The sequence below is a fragment of the Pelophylax lessonae genome (assembly GCF_965119305.1).
Source record: "Pelophylax lessonae genome assembly, chromosome: 9".
Classification (NCBI taxonomy): Eukaryota; Metazoa; Chordata; class Amphibia; order Anura; family Ranidae; genus Pelophylax; species Pelophylax lessonae.
In genome coordinates, this window is record NC_138776.1 from 232883019 (window position 1) to 232910092 (window position 27074).

General features: G+C 43.8%; 1 protein-coding gene across 3 annotated transcripts in view; it reads left to right on the forward strand.

The window, feature by feature from the left end:
• Nucleotides 1-27074, forward strand: part of CABP2 (calcium binding protein 2) — a gene marked incomplete at its 5' end in the record, with an annotated part of 124546 nt that overhangs the window by 61911 nt on the left and 35561 nt on the right. For all 3 annotated transcript variants that reach the window (XM_082268352.1, XM_082268353.1, XM_082268354.1), the window contains 2 exons: nt 2499-2663; nt 22485-22515. In XM_082268352.1, the coding sequence (XP_082124478.1) occupies nt 2499-2663; nt 22485-22515 (196 nt within the window). The remainder of the gene's footprint in view (nt 1-2498; nt 2664-22484; nt 22516-27074) is intronic.

Consider the following 27074-nt stretch of genomic DNA (forward strand, 5'->3'; position numbering starts at 1 on the left):
AGTAACTAGTAAAGTAATCTCGTTACAATTTACAGAAGTAACTAGTAACTTGTTACTAATTACATTTTTTGAGTAACTACCCCAACTCTGATAGTGCCTTGCGAAAGTATTCGGCCCCCTTGAACTTTGTGACCTTTTGCCACATTTCAATCTTCAAACATAAAGATATAAAACTGTATTTTTTTGTGAAGAATCAACAACAAGTGGGACACAATCATGAAGTGGAACAAAATTTATTGGATATTTCAAACTTTTTTAACAAATAAAAAACTGAAAAATTGGGCGTGCAAAATTATTCAGCCCCCTTAAGTTAATACTTTGTAGCGCCACCTTTTTCTGCGATTACAGCTGTAAGTCGCTTGGGGTATGTCTCTATCAGTTTTGCACATTGAGAGACTGAAATTTTTGCCCATTCCTCCTTGAAAAACAGCTCGAGCTCAGTGAGGTTGGATGGAGAGCGTTTGTGAACAGCAGTTTTCAGTTCTTTCCACAGATTCTCGATTGGATTCAGGTCTGGACTTTGACTTGGCCATTCTAACACCTGGATATGTTTATTTGTGAACCGTTCCATTGTAGATTTTGCTTTATGTTTTGGATCATTGTCTTGTTGGAAGACAAATCTCCTTCCCAATCTCAGGTCTTTTGCAGACTCAATCAAGTTTTCTTCCAGAATGGTCCTGTATTTGGCTCTATCCATCTTCCCATCAATTTTAACCATCTTCCCTGTCCCTGCTGAAGAAAAGCAGGCCCAAACCATGATGCTGCCACCACCATGTTTGACAGTGGGGATGGTGTGTTCAGGGTGATGAGCTGTGTTGCTTTTACGCCAAACATAACGTTTTGCATTGTTGCCAAAAAGTTCGATTTTGGTTTCATCTGACCAGAGCACCTTCTTCCACATGTTTGGTGTGTCTCCCAGGTGGCTTGTGGCAAACTTTAAATGACACTTTTTATGGATATCTTTAAGAAATGGCTTTCTTCTTGCCACTCTTCCATAAAGGCCAGATTTGTGCAGTAAACGACTGATTGTTGTCCTATGGACAGAGTCTCCCACCTCAGCTCTAGATCTCTGCAGTTCATCCAGAGTGTTAATGGGCCTCTTGGCTGCATCTCTGATCAGTCTTCTCCTTGTATGAGCTGAAAGTTTAAACGGACGGCCAGGTCTTCGTAGATTTTCAGTGGTCTGATACTCCTTCCCTTTCAATATTATCGCTTGCACAGTGCTCCTTGGGATGTTTAAAGCTTGGGAAATCTTTTTGTATCCAAATCCGGCTTTAAACTTCTCCACAACAGTATCTCAGACCTGCCTGGTGTGTTCCTTGTTCTTCATGATGCTCTCTGCGCTTTAAACGGACCTCTGAGTCTATCACAGTGCAGGTGCATTTATACGGAGACTTGATTACACACAGGTGGATTCTATTTATAATCATTAATCATTTAGGTCAACATTGGATCATTCAGAGATCCTCACTGAACTTCTGGAGAGAGTTTGCTGCACTGAAAGTAAAGGGGCTGAATAATTTTGCACGCCCAATTTTTTATTTGTTAACAAAGTTTGAAATATCCAATAAATTTCGTTCCACTTCATGATTGTGTCCCACTTGTTGTAGATTCTTCACAAAAAATTACAGTTTTATATCTTTATGTTTAAAGCCTAAAATGTGGCAAAAGATCGCAAAGTTCAAGGGGACCGAATACTTTCGCAAGGCACTGTATATATATAAAAGAATAAATGTGCCATCAAGTATTTGACCACTCTACCAGATATGTGTCACATGCCTCATTTAAAGTCCAAAACCCTTCCCTTTAAATTTCAGATTTAGGGATGGAGGCGCATGACTATATTATGTCATGGGCCTCATTTAAAGTCCCAAAAATCCTAATTTACCCATTAGCTTCCAAGCTTTTAGCCCTGTGCTTGGAATTTGCATTACATTCTTTAGACTCTGGCATCAAAACAGGTCGCACAGCAGTGAGTCAACTAATTTTCCTTAAAAGCTCTTAAAATTGCATCCAGATCTGCTACTTGAATATAATCACATTACATTACGCACCAATTTTGAAGTTTTGCTTTACAAGTTGATATTTTGAGACTGAGGAGTGTATGAAGAGTGTTTCTAACAATAATCTGTAATTTGCCAGCAACTAATCAACCTCCAACTGTTATTTCTGGAGTACAAAGTTAAAAATGAATCAAAGATTATTATTATGTACTAAGGCCAGGTTTTCGTGTTAGCACAGTAGGTTTATGTGGTATTTATCATGCTTTTTTTTACTAGTATGGTAAATACCATATAAACTGACAGTGAATTGACATTTTGAATATAGAATGAGATAATTGGAAACAGTGTGTCATGTGATCCAATTATCTCTTGCGATATTCTTTAGTGAATTGAGCCCACTGTCCTAATGAGGTTTTTAGTTAGCCGTTTACATGAGAAATATTGCTCCTTTGGTACAAAGGCATATAGTGAGTGTGATCTTTTTTCTCCTATCAGGATGGGAAGCACTCCCACTTACAGCTTGCCCCCCTTTCACCCTCTGACCTGGGTGCTGAGATTGTGGACAGCTGGCCACGGCCGCTGCAGAGCTTCGCTGCACTGCAGAGTCTTGCAGGAACGGCCTGCATCTTCCTTCGACACAGCATCGCAATCACACAGATCGTATGTATACGGAATTGTGTACCGGGGGTTTAGGGGCAGAATATAGTAAGCAGTCTTGACATTTACATGGGTTTAAAAAATAAATGATTTCAAATAAAATATTACATTATTGGTCAAAAAAGTATAATAATGTGTCATGAAGGAACGACCATACATTGGTATATACCATAGACTCCATGTCTATGCCAAAAACAGATAGGACTATCACTCTCATGGTTTGATCAGATGATTTGCACATATTTTTGTACATTTTTTGTTTACCATTTCCCTTACCCCAGATAAGTGGCACTGGGAGCATATGGCCATTTCTCCCTCCCCTGTGTTTCTCACTCCATTCACAAAACATGTTGGAAGTCAATGGCTACCCTGACTAAATGAATTCCTGTAATGTAAGCTTTCAAAAACACTGGTCCACCAGTGAATTATCTAGGCCAGTGATGGCAAACCTTGGCACCCCAGATCTTTTGGAACTAAATTTCCTATGATGCTCAAATAAACTGCAGAGTGCATGAGCATCACGGGAAATGTAGTTCCAAAACATCTGGGGTGCCAAGGTTCGCCATCACTGATCTAGGCTGTCACTATGGACTTCTGCCTTTGAAAATATATGTTCCCTGTATGTCATGCTCATGCATTGGCTTTAGTGCTTTTTCAATTGCTACCTGGAACAAGTGCAGAGATAAGAAATGAATACCCTCATTTATAGCATGCATTTTCTGTGATTTAGGCAGTAGCCAGGCAACTAAAATTTTCAGGAGGCCAGCAATGACCACCACCCTGCTTTACTAATGACAGGTGCAATTTAAAGCTTATTTTTTTTGTTGGCTTATAATAGTGGTCCTCCCAGCACTGATACTGTAGCAGATTTACTATTTAATCACCATGGTCAGATGCAGGCACAGACCAATTTAACTTCTTTTCACACAACTCCCTGGGTTCTTGGACACAAGATAGGTTTCTCAGCTTCCCGCCCTCAGCAGCTAATAGAGGCAGAGGAGGACTGGGCCAGGGGGAAGGGGGGCAAATGTCCCCTGGGCCTCTCTGATGTCCCGTAAAAAGGCTGCACCGCTTCTGCTACAGATATGCCTAAAGGAATCCTGGTGGATAGTTTAACCGCTTTACCACCGCCCACAGTAATATTACTGCGGCAGAGTGGCTCGTTATCGTCTGACGACGTAGTACTACGTCGTCAGACACTCCCCCTTCTGGGCGGCGCTTGCGCGCCGCCGGAGGCTCGCTCCCGCTGTTTTCATTCACAGCGGGAGTCGGGCCAGGGGAGGAGCAGCGGCGATCCCCGCTGCTCTGCCCCGATCGCCGGGGATCTAGTGTGGAGATCCGCCCGCCTGTGTAAACACAAGCGGGCGGATCTCCATAGTGACAGGGAGTGACAGATCGGAGTGTTCAGCATAGCTGGACATCCGATCTGTCCATGACTCACTCGGTCACCTCCCCCCCTACACGTCAGTAAGCACCAGGCATACATTAACCCCTCCCTCTCCAATAAAATTAACCCCTTCCCTGCCAGTGTCATTTTTACAGTAACAGTGCATATATATAGCACTGATTACTGCAGTAATGTCACTGGTACCCCCAAAAGTGTCAAAAATGTCAGTCAAGGGTCCGATCTGTCCGCCGCAATGTCGCAGTCCCGCAAAAAAAATCGCTGATCGCCGCCATTACGCGTTAAAAAAAAAACCACCAAAAATGACAGAAATCTTTCCCTTTGTTAGTAAACGCAATAACTTTTGCGCAAACCAATCAAAATACGCTTATTGCGATTTTTTTTACCAAACATAGGTAGCAGAAAACAAATTGGCCAAAATTTTTTAAAAAAATTGGTTTTCACATCTTTTTGGGGGGGAATTTCATATAAAAAAAATGTTAAAAATATTGTTATTTTTTCAAAATAAACGCTCTTTTTTTGTTTATAGCGCAAAAAGTAAAAATCGCACAGGTGATCAAATACCACCAAAAGAAAGCTCTGTTTGTGGGAAAAAAAGGACGTAGATTTCGTTTGTGTACGGCGTCCCACGACCGCGCAATTGTCAGTTGAAGTCGCACAGCGCCGAATCGCAAAAAGTGGCCTGGACGGAAGACAGCAAAATCCTCCGGTGGTAAAGTGGTTAAACTGTGTCTGAGCAGAGGCCGGTTTAATGCCCCACTGGAGACACTCCTCTCCCTGCCAGTCCTAACCAAGCTGCCCCAGCTCCCCCCAGCTGCCCCCTGCTGGCCAGGTTGGGAACCAGGATTCAGCCGGTGAGTAGAAAGTACTGGGAGTGGAGCTTCTGCCTGGAATGAGAGTCAGGAGGAGGACAGGAAAAGGGAGAGTGGGAGTGGGGCTTAGTCGCTGCACCATGGGCCTCTGGTTTGTACTTGCCCCTTGGGCTGAAAGTTGCCAGTCTGCCCCTGCATAGAGGCCACATCTGATGAGGCAGAGATGGCTGGGCAAGTAATCTGCAGCCAAGATAGAGGCCCTCCACTGTCAAAACTGGTGTACAGACAGGCGGGTCAGAGCCTAATAGCGTGCAGCTTCTCCAAAAGACCCAGTCACTGCGGGGAAAATTGGAGTACTCCAGTTCCATTGGGGTGGCGCTTTGTCCTTCAGTCCTAAATCCCTCCAGCTGCTCCCCCATGTTACCAAAACTACATCATTTCACTGTGAAGAATGTTGCCCATGAAGATAATCACAGGAGCGGTACTCTATACTGTTTTACTGAAATAGCGATTCTCAGTTTGACTCTGTTTGAATAGCGTCTTATAGAGACTTTGCTTTGCAGCTACATGTGACCTTAATTGGCTCACAAGACATTGCGGTGAAAAATCCATGTTTGTGCAACTATCATTTTATTTATACAGCTTTTAATATTCTGCAGTGTTTTAGTGTTGCTTCTAACTTTGTTACAGTTATCTCTGTCTGATCATTTGGCTGGTTACCCATTCCATTAAGCTTGTTGTCAACAAACAGGATTGGCCATAATAAATACCTATATACACAGGGTCAAGTCAGGACTTGGGTGACTGGGCCAAGAAATTGTGTGGTCTGATCCAATCATGCAACATTAGGGGACCTTGTGACTGACTTCATTGTCAGAAAGCGGGGGGGGGGAGAATCCATTCTGTAATGTGCACTGGAACTGCAAGACATAGCGGCAGAGATATTATATGGAAAGGGGAAGAGTAGGATAGGGGTGATCTGTGGTGATGCAGACAGATAGCTGAAGGAACAACTTGTAGATAGGCTGCTGTCCAACAGCAGATACAAATGTCTCAGAATGAGAAATGTGTCAGGTGAAGAGATGTACAAGTTCGGATGCACCTATGGCTGTTGTAGATTGAAAACCAATGAGCCTGCCTGCAACCGAACAGACAGCTCCATGAGAGGTGGCCATTTATAGACGGGATAACTCACCTCAAGGCAGAGTAAATGCAGACTGGGATACTCCTACAAGGATAAGGAGAGGATGCCCCCATGTGGAGTAGGAGAATATTACCTGGGAAGTGGCAGAGGTGGGGCAAAGAGCGGAAAAGTTGGGGCATCTTCAGAAAGACTGCCCCAACCATACACAGTGAAAGCCTTTAAACTAGAATGCCTCTCTGCCAGGAGCCAAGCAGTGGGGCAGAAAAGTGGATCGACTTCTCATCTATGAACCAAATATGTGGGGTAGGAGGCTGAATAGATAGAAATGCATGACTCGGATTAACCTCATCTGTTTACTGGAAGAGTGTAACTGGGCAAGACGATTAAGGGAATCGGAAAGGTATTACAATAAGATACATGGCCACTCACTAAAACTAGAGGAAAGGCGGTTTAACCTTAAAATACATAGGGGGTTCTTCACTGTAAGAGCAGTAAGGATGTGGAATTCTCTTCCGCAAACAGTCATATAAGCAGGGAGCATCGATAGTTTAAAAAAAACTATTAGATGGGCACCATAATGACCACAACATACAGGGGTATACAATGCACGGTTAACAATAAACACACGCACACATCATAGGTTGAACTGGATGGACTGATGTCTTTTTTCAACCTCACAAACTCTGTAACTATGTAACCACTTGCCAACCGCAATATGTATATGTACATTGTGGTTTGCAAGTGGTTTACCGGGACTATGGCTGAAGATATCAGCCATAACCTCAGTATTGTTTTTTTTCAGCCGGTGACTGGGTTTCTCTTGAAAGCAGAAAAATAAAATATATGCTCCTGCGCTTGAGGGGTTGCTGTGTGACTTGATCTTTTAGAAACGCGACTTCGCTGGGTTATCCCGCCATTTTGGCTGTTCTGCCACTCCCAACAGGTCAGGGGAACCCAGATAAAATTCTAAAAGGAAAATAATACAGAGGACACACCAGCCTAGCGCATTACCTTTTTGCAACAATTTATTTTTAAAAAGTATATACATCATACTCACAAAGGAGATGAAATAACAGGCGAAATAAAAGTGTGGGTCCACCAGAAATCTCCACTCAGCATAGTCCGCTAGTACAAACAGTAGTGGAATGTAAACCTCCAAATGTAGCTGACGTATTTTGAGGGTGTCCCCTATTCTTCAGAGCTATGATTTGAGCTCTGAAGACATGTGACATGCTAGATATCTATATACTCAGCATGAAACCATCTTTCATATTATACACAAAAATTTGTGCACGGTTTATATTGCTTTTTTGTTTTTTTTTTTAGTTCTCTAACCACTTCAGCCCCGGAAGGATTTGCCCCCTTAATGACCAGGCCCTATTTTGCAATTCGGCACTGTGTTACTTTAACGGACAATTGCACGGTCGTGCGACGCAGTACCCAAACGAAATTGATGTCCTTTTTTTTTTTTCCACAAATAGAGCTTTCTTTTGGCGGTATTTGATCACCTCTGCAATGTTTTATTTTTTGCTCTATAAACAAAAAAAGAGCGACAATTCTGAAAAAAAAAACAATATTTTTCACATTCTGCTATATAACATTCCCAAAAAAAAAATGTAAAAATCTAAATTTATTTAACATTTTAGGCCAATTTGTTTTCTGCTACATATTTTTGGTAAAAAAAATCGCAATAAGCGTTTTTTAAATTGTATAAAACTGTGGGTACCCTGCGCTTGTGGATAAAGTGCTATTGTGCTAAATGTGTGCTAATCAGTGTGCTGATTTTATAAAGCTGCTAGCTGCAGTGAAAAAGTGCTAGTGCTCTTTTAATATGTGAAACAGTGATTGCAGCGCTGCTTATAATTATGTAAATAAATATATAAATCAAATCACAAACTTCAAAGAAAATTCATGAAGTGCACTAGATGATAAATAATAAATGTCCATTAATACATCATTGCGATGTGGTGAATCCTTTCATTTGTAATCATACAAGTGCTTGAATGTGAAATCCGTGCTCTATTCGGGGTTTCCCCCTTTGGTTATCTACTCACCGCCAAGTAGCTAATTTCAGGCATGTAGGAGCTGCTATGCTATAACTTCTCCACTTGCAATACGGTCTCTTGCTGTAAAATGAAGATCCATCCCCGATTTCCTCATAAGAAAAAGCCGATCATAGTGAAGCTCGTTTTTATACAGCATTTATTCAAGAAAATCATAGGGGTATATACTCACAAACATCTTAAAAACACATGCAGAAAATGTACAGAGCGGCACGGCGGCTAGCTGCTCCCGCAGCAAACAGTTCCCCGGCCGGAGGTCACGTGGTATTCGCTCGACCAATCGCTAGACGCGTTTCGCTGTAAGACACAGCGTCATAAAGACGAGTACCACGTGACCTCCGGCCGGGGAACTGTTTGCTGCGGGAGCAGCTAGCCGCCGTGCCGCTCTGTACATTTTCTGCATGTGTTTTTAAGATGTTTGTGAGTATATACCCCTATGATTTTCTTGAATAAATGCTGTATAAAAACGAGCTTCACTATGATCGGCTTTTTCTTATGAGGAAATCGGGGATGGATCTTCATTTTACAGCAAGAGACCGTATTGCAAGTGGAGAAGTTATAGCATAGCAGCTCCTACATGCCTGAAATTAGCTACTTGGCGGTGAGTAGATAACCAAAGGGGGAAACTCCGAATAGAGCACGGATTTCACATTCAAGCACTTGTATGATTACAAATGAAAGGATTCACCACATCGCAATGATGTATTAATGGACATTTATTATTTATCATCTAGTGCACTTCATGAATTTTCTTTGAAGTTTGTGATTTGATTTATATATTTATTTACATAATTATAAGCAGCGCTGCAATCACTGTTTCACGTATTTTAAATTGGTTTGCGCAAAAGTTATCGCGTTTACTAACTACGGGAAAGATTTATGTCATTTTTATTATTGTTTTTGTTTTTTTTACTAGTAATGGCGGCGATCTGCCATTTTTAGCGGGACTGCGACATTGCGGCGGACAGATCAGAACCCTAACTTACATTTTTGACACTTTTGGGAGTACGAGTGACATTACTACAGTAATCAGTGCTAAAAATATGCACTGTTACTGTAATAATGCCATTGGCAGTAAAGGGGTTAACCCTGTTGTTGATCAAAGGGGTTAATGTATGTCTGCATGCTTACTAACTGTGTGGGGGGGGGGGGTGTTCTGTGACAGGCACAGACAGATCGCAGTTTCAGCTTAGCTGAAACTTCAGATCTGTTCCCGACTGTCTCACAGAAGATCCGCCTGCTAAGCAGGTGGATCTTCTCTCTGTTTAGCTGGACGATCGTCTAAACACAGTGGGAGCGCGCTGCCAAAACCCCTTCCCCCCCAGTCACGTAGTATTACGTGACTGGACCCAGGGGAGCCACAGCGCCGCAGTAATATTACTGTGAGCAGTCGGCAAGTGGTTAAAATGTATTTATTCCAAAAATATAGCATTTGAAAAACAGCTGCATAAATACCGTGTGATATAAATATATATATATATATATAATGTTTGGGGGGGTTATAAGCAACTTTCTAGCAAAAAAAATGATTTAAACTTGTAAACAAAGTGCCAGAAAAGGCCTGGTCTTCAAGTGGTTAAAGGGATTGTAAAGGCAGAAGCTAAAAAAGGAAGTGAGCTGGCCCCGGTGTGCCATAATCCTAAATATATAGACCAAAGGAGAACTTGGTACAACACATTGTTGTCCCAAAAAGATTACGGACTTTAGAGGCACATTATGGACAGGCAGAACAATTTTGTTAAAACATTAACATTTTATTGAGAGTATTTAAAAAAAAGAGAATCAAAAAATCATATATATGTAAAACAGTACTTAAAAAACGGAGCCAATAGTGAAAAGAGACTCCATGTGATTTATAGTGGGTATACAAACATTGCACACTGTGTGAAGAGGTAGATATATTTAACTGGTCTGGAAGGTCGACGCGTTTCGCATTGCGCTTCTTCAGGACCACAGACGATTAAATATTCTCTTAACAAATTAAGCAAAATATAACATTAGTTGACAATACATGATATGGGGCATTTGCATTTGTACATCATTCATTTTATTAGCCAAAGAGTATTGAAAGATTAACGAATAGACCAACCTCCTATAGCGCAAACAATTGTATCATCCACGTCAGTTTTAGCAACTGGTGAGGTGCAAAAGAGATCCACCTACATTATAAGTGGTGAAAGGTATATAAGCTTTTGAAGGAATGCTCTGGCTACGAATAATGTTAAAGATAGATATTATATCATAGTTACCAATCAATCTAATTGATCTCAGGTGAGAAAGCAGGTGAGCGGCAGGTAGCATACACACCACAAGGTTGACAATTGCAGTTACACTGAAAAATATATATAGATATGTCACATCATGGAACATCAGATTTGACACAGATTGTGTGTTAATTTCAGGCTGCATTTACCTTGTGAGTTATAATATAAAGAGTCACGGCCCCAAACAGGGAAAAAGAGATTTTATATCCTCTGATGCACGTAGGAACAAGGGGTTCTACTCTCCTGAGAATGGAGATACCGTATTGCCTTCAATGAGTGATCTGTAATAGATCAATCAAGATATAAATCTTATGTTGTTTTATCTCTAGGGTGCTTATCTATGTTATGAGTACTTGCATACAGATCAGATGTTTCAGGATCATAAGTGTGCTTAAAGCCCAGAGAGCAAAGCTGAAGAGGTGGTAAAGTTTGATTTTGGGAGAGGGGGAACAATCCTATATCCCAGGTAAGTAACCCAAGTATGCAGACCCAAGAAACTAGAGAGACAAATACGACCTTGTAAGGTTCAAATTGGAAGCAGAGGGATATATCAAAGTGTTTTTGAGCTGAGTATGAAATCAAACTCGTTTACTTGCGCGTGTGTAGCCGTTTGTATCCTGCCGTTCACATCCTGCCGTACCGTTGGTATTCCCTGGTGGTGTAGTGGCCTAAATAGCCCCAAAACACCGGCCGCTAATCGGCGCAGGTGTTGTCCGGTGATTGAGGCGCACCCGGAAGTGTGTCACATCACCGCCACCAGAAATGACGTTCGTTGGAACGCATCTTCACCGGAAGTAGGGAAGCAGGGCGGAAGTGACGAGCGCTCACCAAGGACCCAAAAGGGGTGGATCATCGCCGCCAAATACACTCCCGCTGGAGGCGTCCCCACTGGCGGAGAACCTATGAATTGGCCCAACGTACAATACACAAAGTGTGCAGCCACTGAAGGAGGTCCATGCCCAATAGTTCCAATAAGCCATTGCAAAATACATTATTGAATAAATCTGCCTGAGCCATTGAGTATACCGGTCATCATACAGCCTGTATCTATGTAGTCAAAAGTTACCCCAGATTAGGAGTACATTTAAAGCGGACATCTTAGAAGTGGAATTGATGTAGATATTTGTGAAAGGAAAAAGGAGAAAAAGAAAAAGAAAGGTGATACCGACACATATGTTGTTGGTGGTGATGGGAATCTGATGGTATTGAAACGGACATGTTTTGAGAAGTGAGGAATCTGGGGGAGGAAAGGGGTTTATATCTCCTATATCTATATGAGAAACGCGAAACGCGTCGACCTTCCAGACCAGTTAAATATATCTACCTCTAGTGTGCAATGTTTTTATACCCACTATAAATCACATGGGGTCTCTCTTTTCACTATTGGCTCTGTTTTTAATGTACTGTTTTACATATATATGATTTTTTGATTCTCTTTTTTTAAAATACTCTCAATAAAATGTTAATGTTTTAACAAAATTGTTCTGCCTGTCCATAATGTGCCTCTAAAGTCCGTAATCTTTTTGGGACATCAATGTGTTGTACCAAGTTCTCCTTTGGTCTGTAAAGGCAGAAGGTTTTTTTCTTAATCTTAATGCATTCTATGATTAAGATAAAAAAAAAACTCAGGCCCCCTAATACTCACCTGAGCCCATCTTTATCCAGCCACGTTGCAGAAGTGTCTCAGCTGCCCGGGACTCCTCATTGGCTGAGACAGCAGTGTGGCACGATTGGCTCCCGCTGCTGTCAATGAAAGTCAGTCAGCCAATCAGGAGTGAGAGGGGATGGGGCCAGGTGCAGCTCTGTGTCTGAATGGACACAGGGAGCTGTGACTCAGCTTGGGTGCTCCCATAGCAAGGTGCTTGCTGTGAGGGCACTCAACAAGAGGGAGGGGCCAGGAGCACAGAAGAGAGACCTAAGAAGAGGAAGATCCAGGCCGCTCTGTGCAAAACCACTGCACAGAGGAGGTAAGTATAACATGTTTGTTTTTTGTTTTTTAAATTAGACCTTACAATCACTTTAAGTAGTTACTCTATAATAGAGGTGATATGGTTATGGCAGTAGGTCAGTCCTGGGGAAAGTTCAAAGCTACTACCAGAAACCAACAAACTGCTGTGAGAGTAGTCCCAGCTCTTCTAGAGTGATAATAATCTGTATTGCAGAATAATGTTCCTCATGACTCGCCAATTACCTGGCAGGCCATGCTGTCAAGCGACTGGACCCTCTCTGTGGCAGAGAGAATCCACGTGGAAGCGGGACACTGGGGTGTCCACAAAATGTTGACCTGGTTCAAGAGACATGGCATGTGTATGGGTCGGTTCCAGTTGGTTGAACAAGTCTACAGACACTGTGAGGTCTGTCTAGAGTCAAAGAGTGCTGAAGCCCAAATCCTACCTTTGACTTGGCACACATCAGCCCAAATGAAAGTGCTGACCATCGTATTTGTTACATTTGACATGCCATAAGATGGATACCATCACTTTCTAGTTATGGGTGACCACTTTACCATGTTTGTTATGGCAGTCCACAGAAGATACATAATTAAAATACCAACAAAATAGTGACCCTTTTTCGAATTCTTCCAAGAAAGGTGACACTAGGCATTAAAGTGTCAAACACTGATAATGTTGAGAGGTTTGCTCATGAAGAAAACAAGGCAAATTAACCCATTACTTAGCCAAAGTGGTATGGAAATACAACCATGAACCATACTGTACATTCTTAAAAAAACAATTGCAAAATTGTTCCATGAACATTACAATGAACTGGGATATTTGAAGAAAAATTATCTCTGCTACCTAAAACTTAAATATATTGCCAAATTGCTGGAAATGCTAGCTACTTATTGTTTCTCATTGGAATGATTGTGTGTCAACCTCTAAAAGGTAAAGTTGAAATGTATTTAACCAAACACGATTGGACATGTTTGTGACATGTTGTTGTGTGCTGGAAAGATGAAGATAGAGAGGGTTGCTTAGCATCAGTGTTCATGCAGCAAGGGTTGTTATGCCTGTTGCCTGCTCTGTCCTAGGTAAAGGTAAAGTTATTGCTGAAGGCTACACTCAAAGGCTCTGCCAGGGTAATTAAATGTGAATTGTGTAGAGAGAACCAGAGACCAGCTTACTGACTGCAGAGATTTGTCCTAGTCAAGTACCCTGTGACTACCAAGGTGGTGTCTCCTATCCAAAACACAAGGGGGAGCAGGCTTTCCAGTAGGTTACAGACCTGTTGCACCCATTATAAATGGGAAAACACTTTCCACTCTGCAAGGATTATTTATTTTATATTACGAGGAATGCAACAATAGGAGGGAGAACCACCCCCAAAAAATGCTCCTGTTTCTTTAATGCATGATCAGTAGTATAGTGCTGTTACATTGTCATTTGTCCCTTTGTTTTATCTAAAATACCTGGTTGATCCTGCCACTTCCTGTGTCCCCCTCTGTGTGTGGACCACGGTAATCATGGCTGCTGATCCATGACTACTATGGTCAGCCTGTGTGCCTCCGTCATCCATAGTGTTCTGAGCCTCTCTTCCTTTCTTCTCTCCCCCTCTCCTGTCTGCTCCAGTCTGTGTCTGCAGAGTATCTCCTCCGAGCCCATCCTCTCTCCTCCTGCCACTATTTCAATGCATTACATAACACAATGCCTTATATCTTCTCTGTTTTAGCAAGATATTCAGTGCAGTATGTCAGTTTTCTTTTAATTATATTCCTAAATACCTTTTTGCACAACTCCTCTGTGTGGTCACATGATATTCTTCTGCTGGCTGGCTGGCTGACATCACTGGAAAATCCCAGCCCCTTCCAATGCTGTTCTTAGATCGAGGAAGCAGAGCAGAGGGAAATCATGTGACTGCACAGAGAAGCTGTGAAAAAAAGGTATTTAGGATTATAATTTAAAAGAAACACACACACTGCACTTTATATCCTGCAAAAACAGAGATGATACAAGTAACTGTGTTATGTGACTTTACAACCTCTTTAAGAACTAACATTGTGTGTGGAATCATCCACGGGAATAATTGGGTCACTTCATGCAACATTTTTATTGTGGATGCATTTTCTCTCAAACATTTTTATTATCTTCAAGTGATTTTTTTTGGTAAAATCTGTATGTACCTCAATACTGAGATGATTTATAATACTATGGTGGGAAGATATAGACAAGTATTTTGCTGACATATCTTTTGAACTATCATTGAAAAATGGGATTAAGGCGCTAAGGACTTTCATGGTACTGCAAGGATTTACAACACCATGAAAATACAAATTTTATTTATGCAATTATTAAAAGAGTCAACCACCCATATAGGGAGGGAAATGGACACTACACATATTAGTATATTGATCCAATCTTGGCATCAAGGCCATTTCATAAGGACTATACAAAACAATTTATACAATGAAAAATTCCTCCAGCATAAATTGATTATTGGTGTGACTCCCCATATAGGGGGACCACCTATATTCCTCCAAACTTACTCTACATGTTTCGCGGGAGATGTGTATTTTAGGTACTGTCTCTGCCAGAAAGGATGGAACCGCCACTTTGTAAGATGAACACAAAAGCCACCTTGGGAACAAAGGTGCTCGAGGGGTAAAGGCCCCAACTTGTCCATAAAGAATACGATGTAGGACTCTGCAGCCCCAAATGCTTGCAGATCTGATGCCCCCAGAAGATATCGATTGATTGATGTCCCACTGAGAACTGCTCTTGTAGGTGCAAATGGAGTCCCTGCAGGGAAATCCGGGACCATAATAAAAAACCCACTGTTGTAATGTTAGTCCTACTCAGGGCAAAGTTTCGGGACCAACTGTAACGGATCTTTGTACCCCAGCTGGGCACATCCGTCGAAACTGTGTCTCCTGTCCTCCAAACGCACCCACAGCCTGCGGAGAAGCCATACCCAGCCCGTAACCCCTCAATCACGAGACAATCCACACAGGTGTTGAGGGTTAACCATGCAGAGCTTAAACTGTTTATTACATTCCAAACCATACAGTTACAAACAGCTAAGGGGCACTCCCCTTAGCCCTGCAAGGGGGGGGGGGGGGGGATGAGACAAAGACCAACCAATGAGAACTGAACATTTGTACATTTGAACCAAGCAGTCTTAGTACACACCCCCTGCGGAGAGATGTCTCCAGCTCAGACAAGTGTCTGTGTCATGAATACACACCCTTAGACACAGGAACAGGAGGGGGGGGGGGGATGGGCTGTAACATTACATTACATTAACACAATGCCATGAGTCCTGCCATCTTCCTTTGTTCTGAGGATGAATGAAGAGAAAATAAAATGCAATAAAAAGGCCAATGTCCCAAACTCATAGGAAAATGAAACGAAGGGGTTTACAATCCAGGGACAGGGTGATCCGTCACAGTGCTCCCCCCTTGTGGAACACTCCGGCAGACCAGGCTTGACCCTTTTCAGGTCAACTTGGGGATGTCCGGATTTAGGTAAGGGGCTGAGTTCCATTTGCCGTGACAACCCATCAGCGTTGCCATTCTGCTTACCAGGCCAGTAGTGGATGGTAAAGTCAAAAGGCTGCAGCGCCAAACTCCAGTATCTTCTGGCCCATAGTCTGTCGGTAGGAGGCTTGTGCACAGTCCACTTCCAAAACACACAGTGACAGTGGGTTCTGTCACATTTCTCCCCTTTTAAAAACAGACTAACGAGGATTCTGACCCTCAACTGGTCTGGACCTGCGTTAGTCACAAACTTCCACCCCAGGCAACCAGGAAAAGTAAAAGTACGACTCTGGCGCTGGGGAGCAAAACTGCACATAGGGTCTCCCATGAATAAAAACAGCCGCTGCAGAGTGGGAACAGCTGTCTGCACTCCTCTGATCCGGGGCTGGGTTGCAGATATTGGGGGAGCTGAATAATCCTCTGCCCTGATGCCAGCGCTTCCGCTGGTAGGGAATGTAGGCTGGTAGGGCTATGCATTTGGGGAGAAAAAGGTACTTGCTTTTCTCCTGGTGTAGTTACCAGCCGCTGAGAAGGTATCTTGCAGGGACTGTCTCCCAGATTCTTCATCTCTTGTTCTGATGCTGGGCAGAGACCATCAGCGCTCTCTTCTGTAGCCAGTGCTTCTGCTGGGGGGATAACCACTGGGGTAGTGTCCAAGTGCTGGGGAAACGGCTCACTGAGGTCATCCCTCGGACTCCCTGGATCTACCTCTGAGGGTGGGCAGAGGCCAGCGGCACTCTGCCCCGTAGCCAGCGCTTCTGCTGGGGGGATGAACATTGGGGTAGTGTCCAATTGTTGGGGAGGGAGAATTGCTTCCTCTGCTCCCGGTGGGGATATCTGCTGTTGGGAAAACAGCTCACGCAGATCCTCTCTCAGACTCTCCGGATCCAACTCTTTTCCTGCTGCTGGGCAGATGCCAGGGGCACTCTTCCCTGTAGCCAGCGCTTCTGCTGGGGCACCAGATGAGATACTCTGGACTTGCTGCTGATCACCATTTTCCAACCTTCCAGCGCCTGTCTCAACTCCCCCTTCTGAGACCTTCATGCTATTAGCTTGTCTCGCTGCCTGGGGGACCTCCAGTGCGTTCCGGCATTCTAGCGCTCGCAGTGCCCTCTGTATCATCGCTGCTTCTTCCATTGCAGTTAGTACGGGAAAACGCAGGGTCACCCCTGGCCCCATTTGCTTCTCATCTTCGTGACTGTCTGATATTTCTCTCGCACAGTCCCAGGCAACGGGAGCCATGCCAGGCTGCTGATCACCGTCAAACAGCCGCTTGTAGGCAATCTCGAGCTCCCATTCCTGCTCAACCAGGAACTCCAATTCCTCCAGGTCACACACCTCGTCGGGGAGGTCCAGCACCTCATCTCGGAAATCCAGAATGTGTTCCAGCCGCCACTCCTCATCGCTCCCAAAGTCTGGGTCTCCGTACATTTTTTGATGGAGCAGCCCCACGCGCCATAGCCAACGCCTTCTGTCGGGCTGCCATCTGCTGTACCTGGCCACAGTTGAGCTGCGAACCACCGGAGGGCTCTGTAGCTGGCGTCCAGCCTCATTTCCTCCTGGACCAATCTTCTGAGCTCCGTCTTCCCTTCATCTCGCGGTCGTTCCCTCAGGAACACCTCTCGCGCGCGGTACTGCGTCCGGTACATCTCTGTGGAGGAGGGAAGGATCTTCCCCTGATGGTGCCGCTCGTGGCTTAGTGCCTCATGCCAGAGTTGCCGGCGGATCACATCCTCCCAACCGAGCCTGGTGTGCTCTGTCGCTGGTCCCCGATGGTGCTTCCGCATGCCTTGCAGCCTCCTCCCGAACTCCGCTCTCATGCTGGCTGGTCCCCGTATCACTCCTCGGCAGCTGCCCAGATCTTGAATCCTGGTGGTGGTTTGGATGTCCTGGACTGCAGGAGACATCCCACCGCTGCCAACCAATGTAACGGATCTTTGTACCCCAGCTGGGCACATCCATCAAAACTGTGTCTCCTGTCCTCCAAACGCACCCACAGCCTGCGGAGAAGCCATACCCAGCCCGTAACCCCTCAATCACGAGACAATCCACACAGGTGTTGAGAGTTAACCATGCAGAGCTTAAACTGTTTATTACATTCCAAACCATACAGTTACAAACAGCTAAGGGGCACTCCCCTTAGCCCTGCAAGGGGGGGGGGGGATGAGACAAAGACCAACCAATGAGAACTGAACATTTGTACATTTGAACCAAGCAGTCTTAGTACACACCCCCTGCGGAGAGATGTCTCCAGCTCAGACAAGTGTCTGTGTCATGAATACACACCCTTAGACACAGGAACAGGAGGGGGGGGGGGGGGATGGGCTGTAACATTACATTACATTAACACAATGCCATGAGTCCTGCCATCTTCCTTTGTTCTGAGGATGAATGAAGAGAAAATAAAATGCAATAAAAGGCCAATGTCCCAAACTCATAGGAAAATGAAACAAAGGGGTTTACAATCCAGGGACAGGGTGATCCATCACAGTGCTCCCCCCTTGTGGAACACTCCGGCAGACCCGGCTTGACCCTTTTCAGGTCAACTTGGGGATGTCCGGATTTAGGTTAGGGGCTGAGTTCCATTTGCAGGGACAACCCATCAGCGTTGCCATTCTGCTTACCAGGCCAGTAGTGGATGGTAAAGTCAAAAGGCTGCAGCGCCAAACTCCAGTATCTTCTGGCCCATAGTCTGTCGGTAGGAGGCTTGCGCACAGTCCCCTCCAAAACACACAGTGACAGTGGATTCTGTCACACCAACCTCCTGAAGCAATCCCCTGGCAGCTCACATGCTGATTTTCCCTGGTGAAAGCTGAAATGGTTCAAATGTAAACCCTTACGGAACTAAGGTGAGCCTTAATTCCGCATCATGTGAAAAAATTATAGCAGCTGGACAACCCCGGAGTTGCGAGGATCAAAATTCTGCTCAGCTGCGAAGACTGTGAACCTGTTCAAGACTACCAAGTAAATATTGTTTGCAGGATTTAACCACTTCCAGAGGATGGCCAAAAGTCTTCCAATCCTTCCCTCTCAATATCTGGGACAGGTGTTGTGGAAATATTGGTGGCTGAAGTGCTTGGTCTAGACTTTGTTTGATGGCTAGGATAAACCCAAGGCCTGTGGGCCAATCGGCATGCTTGCTATCATAGTGAGACTGTCAGACAAAAGTCTACCCTGAAACTTCATGAGCAAAGGCAGTAGAGGAAACGCATCTGCTAGGTGACTTCACTGGGTGAGTAGCAAGAGAGGCACCTTGTGAATGAATGGTGATGCAAATAGGTTCAGCTGAGTGAGGTCCCATAATTGAGTGGCATGGGCAAGATTTTCCGATTAACCGGTTGCCGACCGCCGCACGACTATATACTGCGGCGGTCAGCCCCGGCCAGGCAGAGTGACGTATCGGTACGTCACTCGCCTGTCACTGACTTGCGAGCCTATCGCGGGCGGGCGCGCGCCCGCCGCGGCTCGTTCACAGGCAAGTCAGTGCGTGTGACCGGCGGACTCGATGTCCGCCGGCCACACTACGATCGCTCCTGTGAAGGGAGAAAGACAGAGCAGCTTGTGTAAACAAGCTGCCTGTCAGTTCTCCCTGTGTAAAAGTGAAGATCTGACCGTTCTACTATGTAGAACGGTTGATCTTTGCTTTTACACCAATAGCCATGTCCCTACACAGTAGAAAGCACGCCCCTAGGACACACTTAACCCCTCCCTGTCCAATAAAGTTAACCCCTTCCCTGCCAGTGTCATTTTTGCAGTAACAGTGCATATGTATAGCACTGATTACTGCAGTAATGTCACTGGTAACCCCAAAAGTGTCAAAAATGTCAGTCAAGGGTCCGATCTGTCCGCCGCAATGTCGCAGTACCGAAAAAAAAATCGCAGATCGCCGCCATTATGCGTTAAAAAAAAAAACACCAAAAATGACAAAAATCTTTCTCTTTGTTAGTAAACGCGATAACTTTTGCGCAAACCAATCAAAATACGCTTTTTGCGATTTTTTTTACCAAACATAGGTAGCATAAAAAATTTTGATTTTTACTTTTTTTTTTGGGGAATTTCATATAAAAAAATGTGAAAAATATTGTTATTTTTGCAAAATTTACGCTCTTTTTTTGTTTATAGCGCGTGATCAAAAAATCGCACAGGTGATCAAATACCACCAAAAGAAAGCTCTGTTTGTGGGAAAAAAAGGACGTCAAATTCGTTTAGGTACAGCGTCGCACGACCGCGCAATTGTCCGTTAAAGTCACGCAGTAAAAAATCGCAAAAAAAACCCTGGTCCTTTAGCAGCCAAATCCTCCGGGGCTTAAGTGGTTAAAGACCCATTCATTGGGAACCAAAAACACCTGGTGCGACAGTCCCTTTCGACATCCTGGACATCCTAGATTCAAAGCTTTTCTGTTTCCTCAGAGGGGCTACACAGAGATTAGGACCTCCATAAAAGTCATTGGTGAGGTGGAAAGCCCTAAGAGGACAGCACACGAACTGGAAATGGCCATCTCCCACCAAGACTCCTTTAAATTCAACGCCTGTCTCCAGTCTCTGATTTTCTTCGTATTAGACACTGAGGAGAATGGAAGCCTGTAAATCTCTCTGAGGGAGGACTTAGAATCATTACCCATTGCAGTTGTATAATATTAATTTACTGAGTGAGGACATCCACTTCCTGAGTGGAATGTGTTATTGTAGTCCAGATGAAGAAATGTTCTGGAGGGTGATGTCTGAACCATCAAAAGTAACCGAGATTGACTGTAGAAGGCACCAATGGATCCCAAAAAATGGGCTTTACCATCTGTGTGCACAATCGGCCACCCTGGACCCTACCACACAAGCCTGGGGGAAGTCTCCCATCAACAAGTCTCCTGTAAGGCAGTGATCCTCAATTCCGGTCCTTAGGGCCCACTAACAGGCCAGATTTTAAGTATTACCTTGGGGAGATGCAGACTAGAATACTGCAATCACTGAGCAGCAAATGATATCACCTGGGATGTATTTCAGTTATCTTGCAAACCTGGCTTGTTAGTGGGCCTTGAGGACCAGGGTTGAGGACCACTGCTGTAAGGGATGAAGGGATTAAAAAGGATCATCGCTGTGCGTCTTTCAGAAATGTGCCTTTGCACACCCTTCCATCTGCTCTTGAAGTTTTCCATTCTGCAAAAAGGATCTTGAGTCCTAGAATGTAAAGTGGGCCAAACTAGCAGAGTGAAATCACCGGAGCCTCAACCATCTATGAGGAGAAATGCCAAACTAACCACCAATTGCTCTTTGAATAATGCTTAGCGTTGGGATGTACAGGTAACTTTTAACCATTTTTAACCATGTCCAATAAAGAGCGTTCAAAATTCCACTGATCATCAGTGCCCTGATTACAGAAAAGCTCAAAAACAGTGCCCACAGTGCCCACCATCAGTGTCCCCAGTGCCCATCATCAGTGCCCACAATCAGTGCCCATAGTGTTGCCAGTCAGTGCCTGCTCATCTGTGCTGCCCATCAGTACCACCTGTCAGTGCCGCCTACCAGTGCCCATCAGTGCCTCCTCTCAGTGCCCATCAGTGCTGCCTATCAGTGCTTCTCAGTGCCACCTATCAGTGCCCATCAGTGCGGCACATAGTACCTCCTCATCAGTGCCACCTCATCAGTGCCCATAAGTGCCACCTTATCAGTGCCCATCAGTGCAGCCTATCAGTGCCGCCTTATCAGTACACATCAGTGAAGGAGAAAAATTTCTTGTTTTTCTTATTTTCTGTGAGTAAATTTTTAAAAAAATTCTCAAAATTTTCTTTTTTTTTTTTTTTTTGTAAGAAATAAAAAACCCAGCGGTGATTAAATACCATCAGAAAAAAGCTCTATTTTGTGTGAAAAAAAAATGATAAAAATTTCATATGGGTACAGTGTAGCATTCAAAGTGTGACAGCGCTGAAAGCTGAAAATTGGCCTGGCCAGGAAGGGGGTCAAAGTGCCCAGTATTGAAGTCATTAAAAACTTAATTATTAAATGGCATTTTTGGTTTGTGGTGCTCAGATGCAGCATAGTTCCGCTTTAACAACAGTTAGATCAATCAGAGAGGACAGGACGAAAATCACAAGATTGTTTACAAGATCAACAGGTCATTTTTTGAACATATATAACAAAACAATATCAATAGTATATTTTAAAGACCAAAAAAGAGCAAATAAGAGAAGTTTATTGGTAGGGTTTACTTTAAACCTAGAGGATTTGGGGTAATCAGCTTTCTCAGGATCCTTTTGGAATACTAAGTAATGCCACTGGTGTCTACAAGGGTGCCAGAAACCAGATGCAAGGTAGGTACATTTTTCTTTTACTTTTTATGTTTTCCAAGCATTTTCACGATTGGACTCTGCATAATAGTTGTACCTTGTATTTTGATGTACGGTCCACTTTAATTTCTTTAAATACTTAGTGTTGAGGTAGATTCGATTACAGAAAGTAAAGATATTAAATGATCACTGTCCATTGCAAAAACAACAACGACTGATCATAGAACCTGTATCAAAAAACAAAAATTATTTCTTGGTATTTTGTAGCATTCGTATGAAAAAAAAAAACTGCTTGTTTTTTTTTTAATTCTTAGTGACGTGTAACAAAAGTGTTTCCATTGTGTCTGGATGCCTTCCCCTAAACGTTGTTCTGTTTCATTTTTAGGACAGAGAGCTGAGACCAGAGGAGATAGAAGGTAAGAAGTCTTGCAGTATATGGTCTGGTTTATATTAAAGTGGAGTTCCACCCATGTTTTAAACTTTTTAGAAATTGCTGGAATTAAAAACAACATTACCGACTTTTTATTTTTTTCTTGATTGGCTTACCTTGTTGCTAGGGGGTAAGCAATTTTCTTCCTCCTTCAGCGCCGCAGCGAGCTATGTCACTTCCTACGGCGCACAGGCTGCTGGGAGATGTGCGTCATCAAGTTTAATACAGAGCGGACGCCGGACAGCTTACTGACGGGAGGCAGGGCCGAGGCAGGACGGAGTTCCCGCCGCGTCATCGGGTTCTTACAGGAGACGGGGCGAATAGGAGAGCTGAAAGGAGGTGGGACGGAGGTGGAGGAAAATTTTAATACAGAGCAGACAGCTGAGAGGAGGCGCGTCTTCGGGTCCTTACAGGGGGCGGGGCTGGGCGAATGGGAGAGCTGAGAGGAGGCAGACGGAGGTGGAGGAAAATTGTAAGAGCGGAGAGCTGACTGAGAGTATAGGTGGGACGGAGGTGCGGCCGTGTCAGTAATGCGGGGCTTCTAGCATTAAAAAACTAGAAGCCGTGCATTACTGACACAGCCGCACCTCCGTCCCACCTCAACCCCGCCTCCTCTGTCAGCTGTCCGCTCTGTATTAAAATTTTCCTCGACCCTCGAGTATGTCTTCTGACTCTGGTAAAGCAGCAGTACCTAGTCCCGGAAGAAGGTACATGTGGGCTTCACATGCCCACATCTAAGATGGAAACCCGCTGCAGAAGAAATATAAAGTTAGTTTGTTAAAAAAAAATATGTATAACATAGCACACATTAATATATTTAGCTAATATGAAATAGATTTCATGAATTAAAAAGAATATCTCTGGGGTTTAAAAAAAAAAATTTGGTTGGAACTCCGCTTTAAGGCGCGTGCGAAAGGCACAGGTGCAATGTCCAGTCCTGCTGCTGGCAGCCTGTTAAACTCTATGAGGTCGATAGCTGCTGCAGCTGAACAGATCTGGGTGGTGAACCGAGCATTACAAATGTAGCCCCCTACAGATAGCTGCTAGGTAAATGTATAATGGGCCTTGTCTGCCTAACAGCAGGGCCATGATTTCTGTTAGTTAGGGTGTCATGGGTTCCAGATGTGTTTGCTGAGGGGGAAGTGTCTCCCCACTGACTCCTATGAGAGGCTTCTCATAGGGTAGTGGAGGAAGCCCAATCAAGGGACACATTCAAGCTTGTAGCTACCCCAGGAGGCAGATTATGCCGCAAAGGATTCTGGGAGTAGATATAAGTTTGGGGAAAGTGCGTGACACGGTGTCTTTGGTGGGAGCAGAGTCCCAGGAGGGAGAAAATGGCTGTCTCTCCTCCTGTCTGAGGAAGCGGATGTCTTGAGGTGTCACCTGGGAATCCAGAGAGTGCTGAGTTGAGCTGAGGGGATCCGATGTGCCGAGAGCCTGTGGAGAGAGAGAGGGGTCCAGTCCCAGGAAAGCCTACACAGGTCGTGAGTACTGAGGATTGCCCCTGGGGGTCTGCCTAGAGTCAGAGGGGACCACTTCAGAAGAGGTTCTAGGATCCAGTGCCAGCTAGCTGAGGGGGTACAGAGTCAGTGAACCCCAAAAAGTTCAAGGTTAAAGGGGGGATCTGCAGTTTGGGCCCTGAATTGTACAGAGTGTCAATTGAGAGTTGCAGCCATACAGGAACCCACAACAGACTACCTCAAGCCAGTGCAAGGCTGGGGGGAAAGTAGTCAGTGACTATGCAGTACCGCAGTGTCATTAGTTCTATAATCCACAGTCCTGGATTTTTCTGGACTTAAAGTCGAGGATTCAGCACTTCTATCAAGTTACAGTGTGTTCGGAGAGTCAGTGAGCGCTGGCTAGCGTTGGCTGGCGTCAAGGCAGCGTTAACAGACATTTTCTTGGATAAAGTCCCAAGTGTATGTAGTTGAGCCTAAGGAGTATCCCACTCATTCCCTTCTCCCATCCCCTTATCTACAATAAAACCACAAAACCAAGATGCCGAAGTTTTCAATGTCTCAGTTCCAGAGTTGTATAAAGTACTCGAAACCCATACTTGAGTAAAAGTACAAGTGCTCGATCAAAAAGTGACTTGAGTAGAAGTGGAAGCGCTCGATCAAAAACTGACTTGAGTAGAAGTACTAAAGTATTCAACATTTTTTGTACTTAAGTATTGCAAGTAGTTTTTTTAAAAATTTTGCTACTCAAGTACTGAAAGTAAAAGTACCAGTAGTTTTGAAAAAAAAATTGCTACTCAAGTACTGAAAGTAAAAGTACAATGTTATGTAGTTATTAAAGAAAGAAGTCAAAAGTTTGAACATCATGTTGTTTTTTATTATTTCAAATGCAGATTTTATTTATACATACAGTAGCATTTATTTTCGGATACGCTGATAATACACATGTTTTGAGCTTCATGAAACCTGCCAACTACTGTTCTGGCAGTGGTCATTTTTATAATAGTAACGAGTAACTATGCAGCACAAAAAAAAAATATCGGAGTAGAAGTATTGAAATCATTGAAAAAATGTAGTGAAGTAAAAGTGGAAGTAGGAGAAAAAAATTATACTCTAGGAAAGTACAGATACGGCCTTTCGGTACTTAAGTACAGTAGTGAAGTAGTTCTACTTAGTTACTATACATCTCTGCTCAGTTCTCACACCCAGGGTCGCAGCTCACATGGGCTGGAGAGGTAACCGGTAACAATGGCAGACCCACATCAGGCCACAGGCCTGGAAACTTTGCTACACAAACATTTAGGGTAGTATGTGCTCAGGGACAAATGCTTAGAGTGCAAGCAGTCTGCTAAGTGTCCAGTGCGCATGAGGCCTAAAAGTGATATTAAATCCCAAAACAAAAATGAAATATTTTTTTTAGATTTTTTTCCTCTATTTTCATCTGGTGATCTGGCCAGTAACACACTTTGTCTTAGGGTGTCTCCACTCTGGATTGAGAAGCAACAGAGAGATATCTTTGGACAGCAGCATTGAACAACATCCCTTGTGATAGCATGTGCTGTGACAAGTCCTTTTTTGTGGAGAGATCTGGGGTCTATAAGACCCCTTATCTCTCCTCTTGCCTCCAAAGCATCTAATCAAACCAAGACCGGTTTGATCAGATGCTCTACAAGCTGGTAACAGCTTGTAAACAAACAAACTTAAACTGGTAGTGATAAAATGTTTTTCACTTTCAGTTTCTGATGTCACAGAGACGGGGAGGAACAACAAAAGTTCCTCTCACTCTGTGTAATGCATCTGATGAAACTAATCGCATTGGTCCATGGCTCCCTGGTGGGACAGGAGAGGTCAGTAAAGGCAGTGGGCGGCGGATCACTTTTACATGAAAGCTCTTTACCTTCTCTAAAAATATATCACAATCATGGCTGCAGGTTCCCCTCACAGACTTGTATTGCAGAAAACTGGAGGGGGTTAGTCAGACCAACTTTGTGCACTGTAAAGCTGGTCGTACACAAGTAGAATTTTAATTTGATTGTTTTCAAGGATAGTAATAAGAACATTTAAAGAAGCAGAATTTCTTTTTTTCTCAGACTTACAAAATTCTGTGAATTTTGTTTTTATTTTGGAAAAAGTCATACATATTGTAATGTTCCTGTTCCAGGCACACAAAAAACTGTTATACAGTATCTCACAGAAGTGAGTATACCCCTCACATTTTTTGGAAATATTTTATTATATGTTTTCATGAGACAACACTGAAGAAATGGCACTTTGTTACAATGTAAAGTAGTGAGTGTACAGCTTGTATAACTGCCAATTTTCTGTCCCCTCAAAATAACTCAACACACAGCCATTAATGTCTAAACCTCTGGCAACAAAAGTGAGTACACCCCTAAGTGAAAAATGTCCAAATTGGGCCCAATTAGCCAGTTTCCTTCCTCTGCGTTAGTGTTACAAGGTCTCAGGTGTGAATGGGGAGCAGGTGTGTTAAATTGGGGGTTATCCCTCTCACTCTCTCATACTGGTCACTGCAAGTTCAACATGGCACCTCATGGCAAAGAACCCTCTGAGGATCTGAAAAAAAGAATTGTTGCATTACATAAAGATGGCCTGAGCTATAAGAAGATTGTCAAGACCCTGAAACTGAGCTGCAGCAATGTGGCCAAGACCATACAGTGGTTTAACAGGACAGTTTCCACTCAGAACAGGACTTGCCATGGTTGACCTAAGCAGTTGAGTGCACGTGCTCAACGTCATATGCAGGGCTTGTCTTTGGGAAATAGACATATGAGCGCTGCCAGCATTACTGCAGAGGGTGAAGGGGTGGAGGGTCAGCCTGTCAGTGCTCAGACCATATGCGGCACACTGTATCAAATTGGTTTGCATGGCTGCCTTGCCAGAAGAAAGCCTCCTCTAAACATGATGCACAAGAAAGCCCAAAAACTGTTTACTGAAGACCAGCAGACTAAGGACATGGATTAATGGAACCATGTCCTGTGGTCTGATGAGACCAAGATAAACCTATTTGGTTCAGATGGTTTCAAGCGTGTGCGGCGGCAACCAGGTGAGGAGTACAAAGACAAGTGTG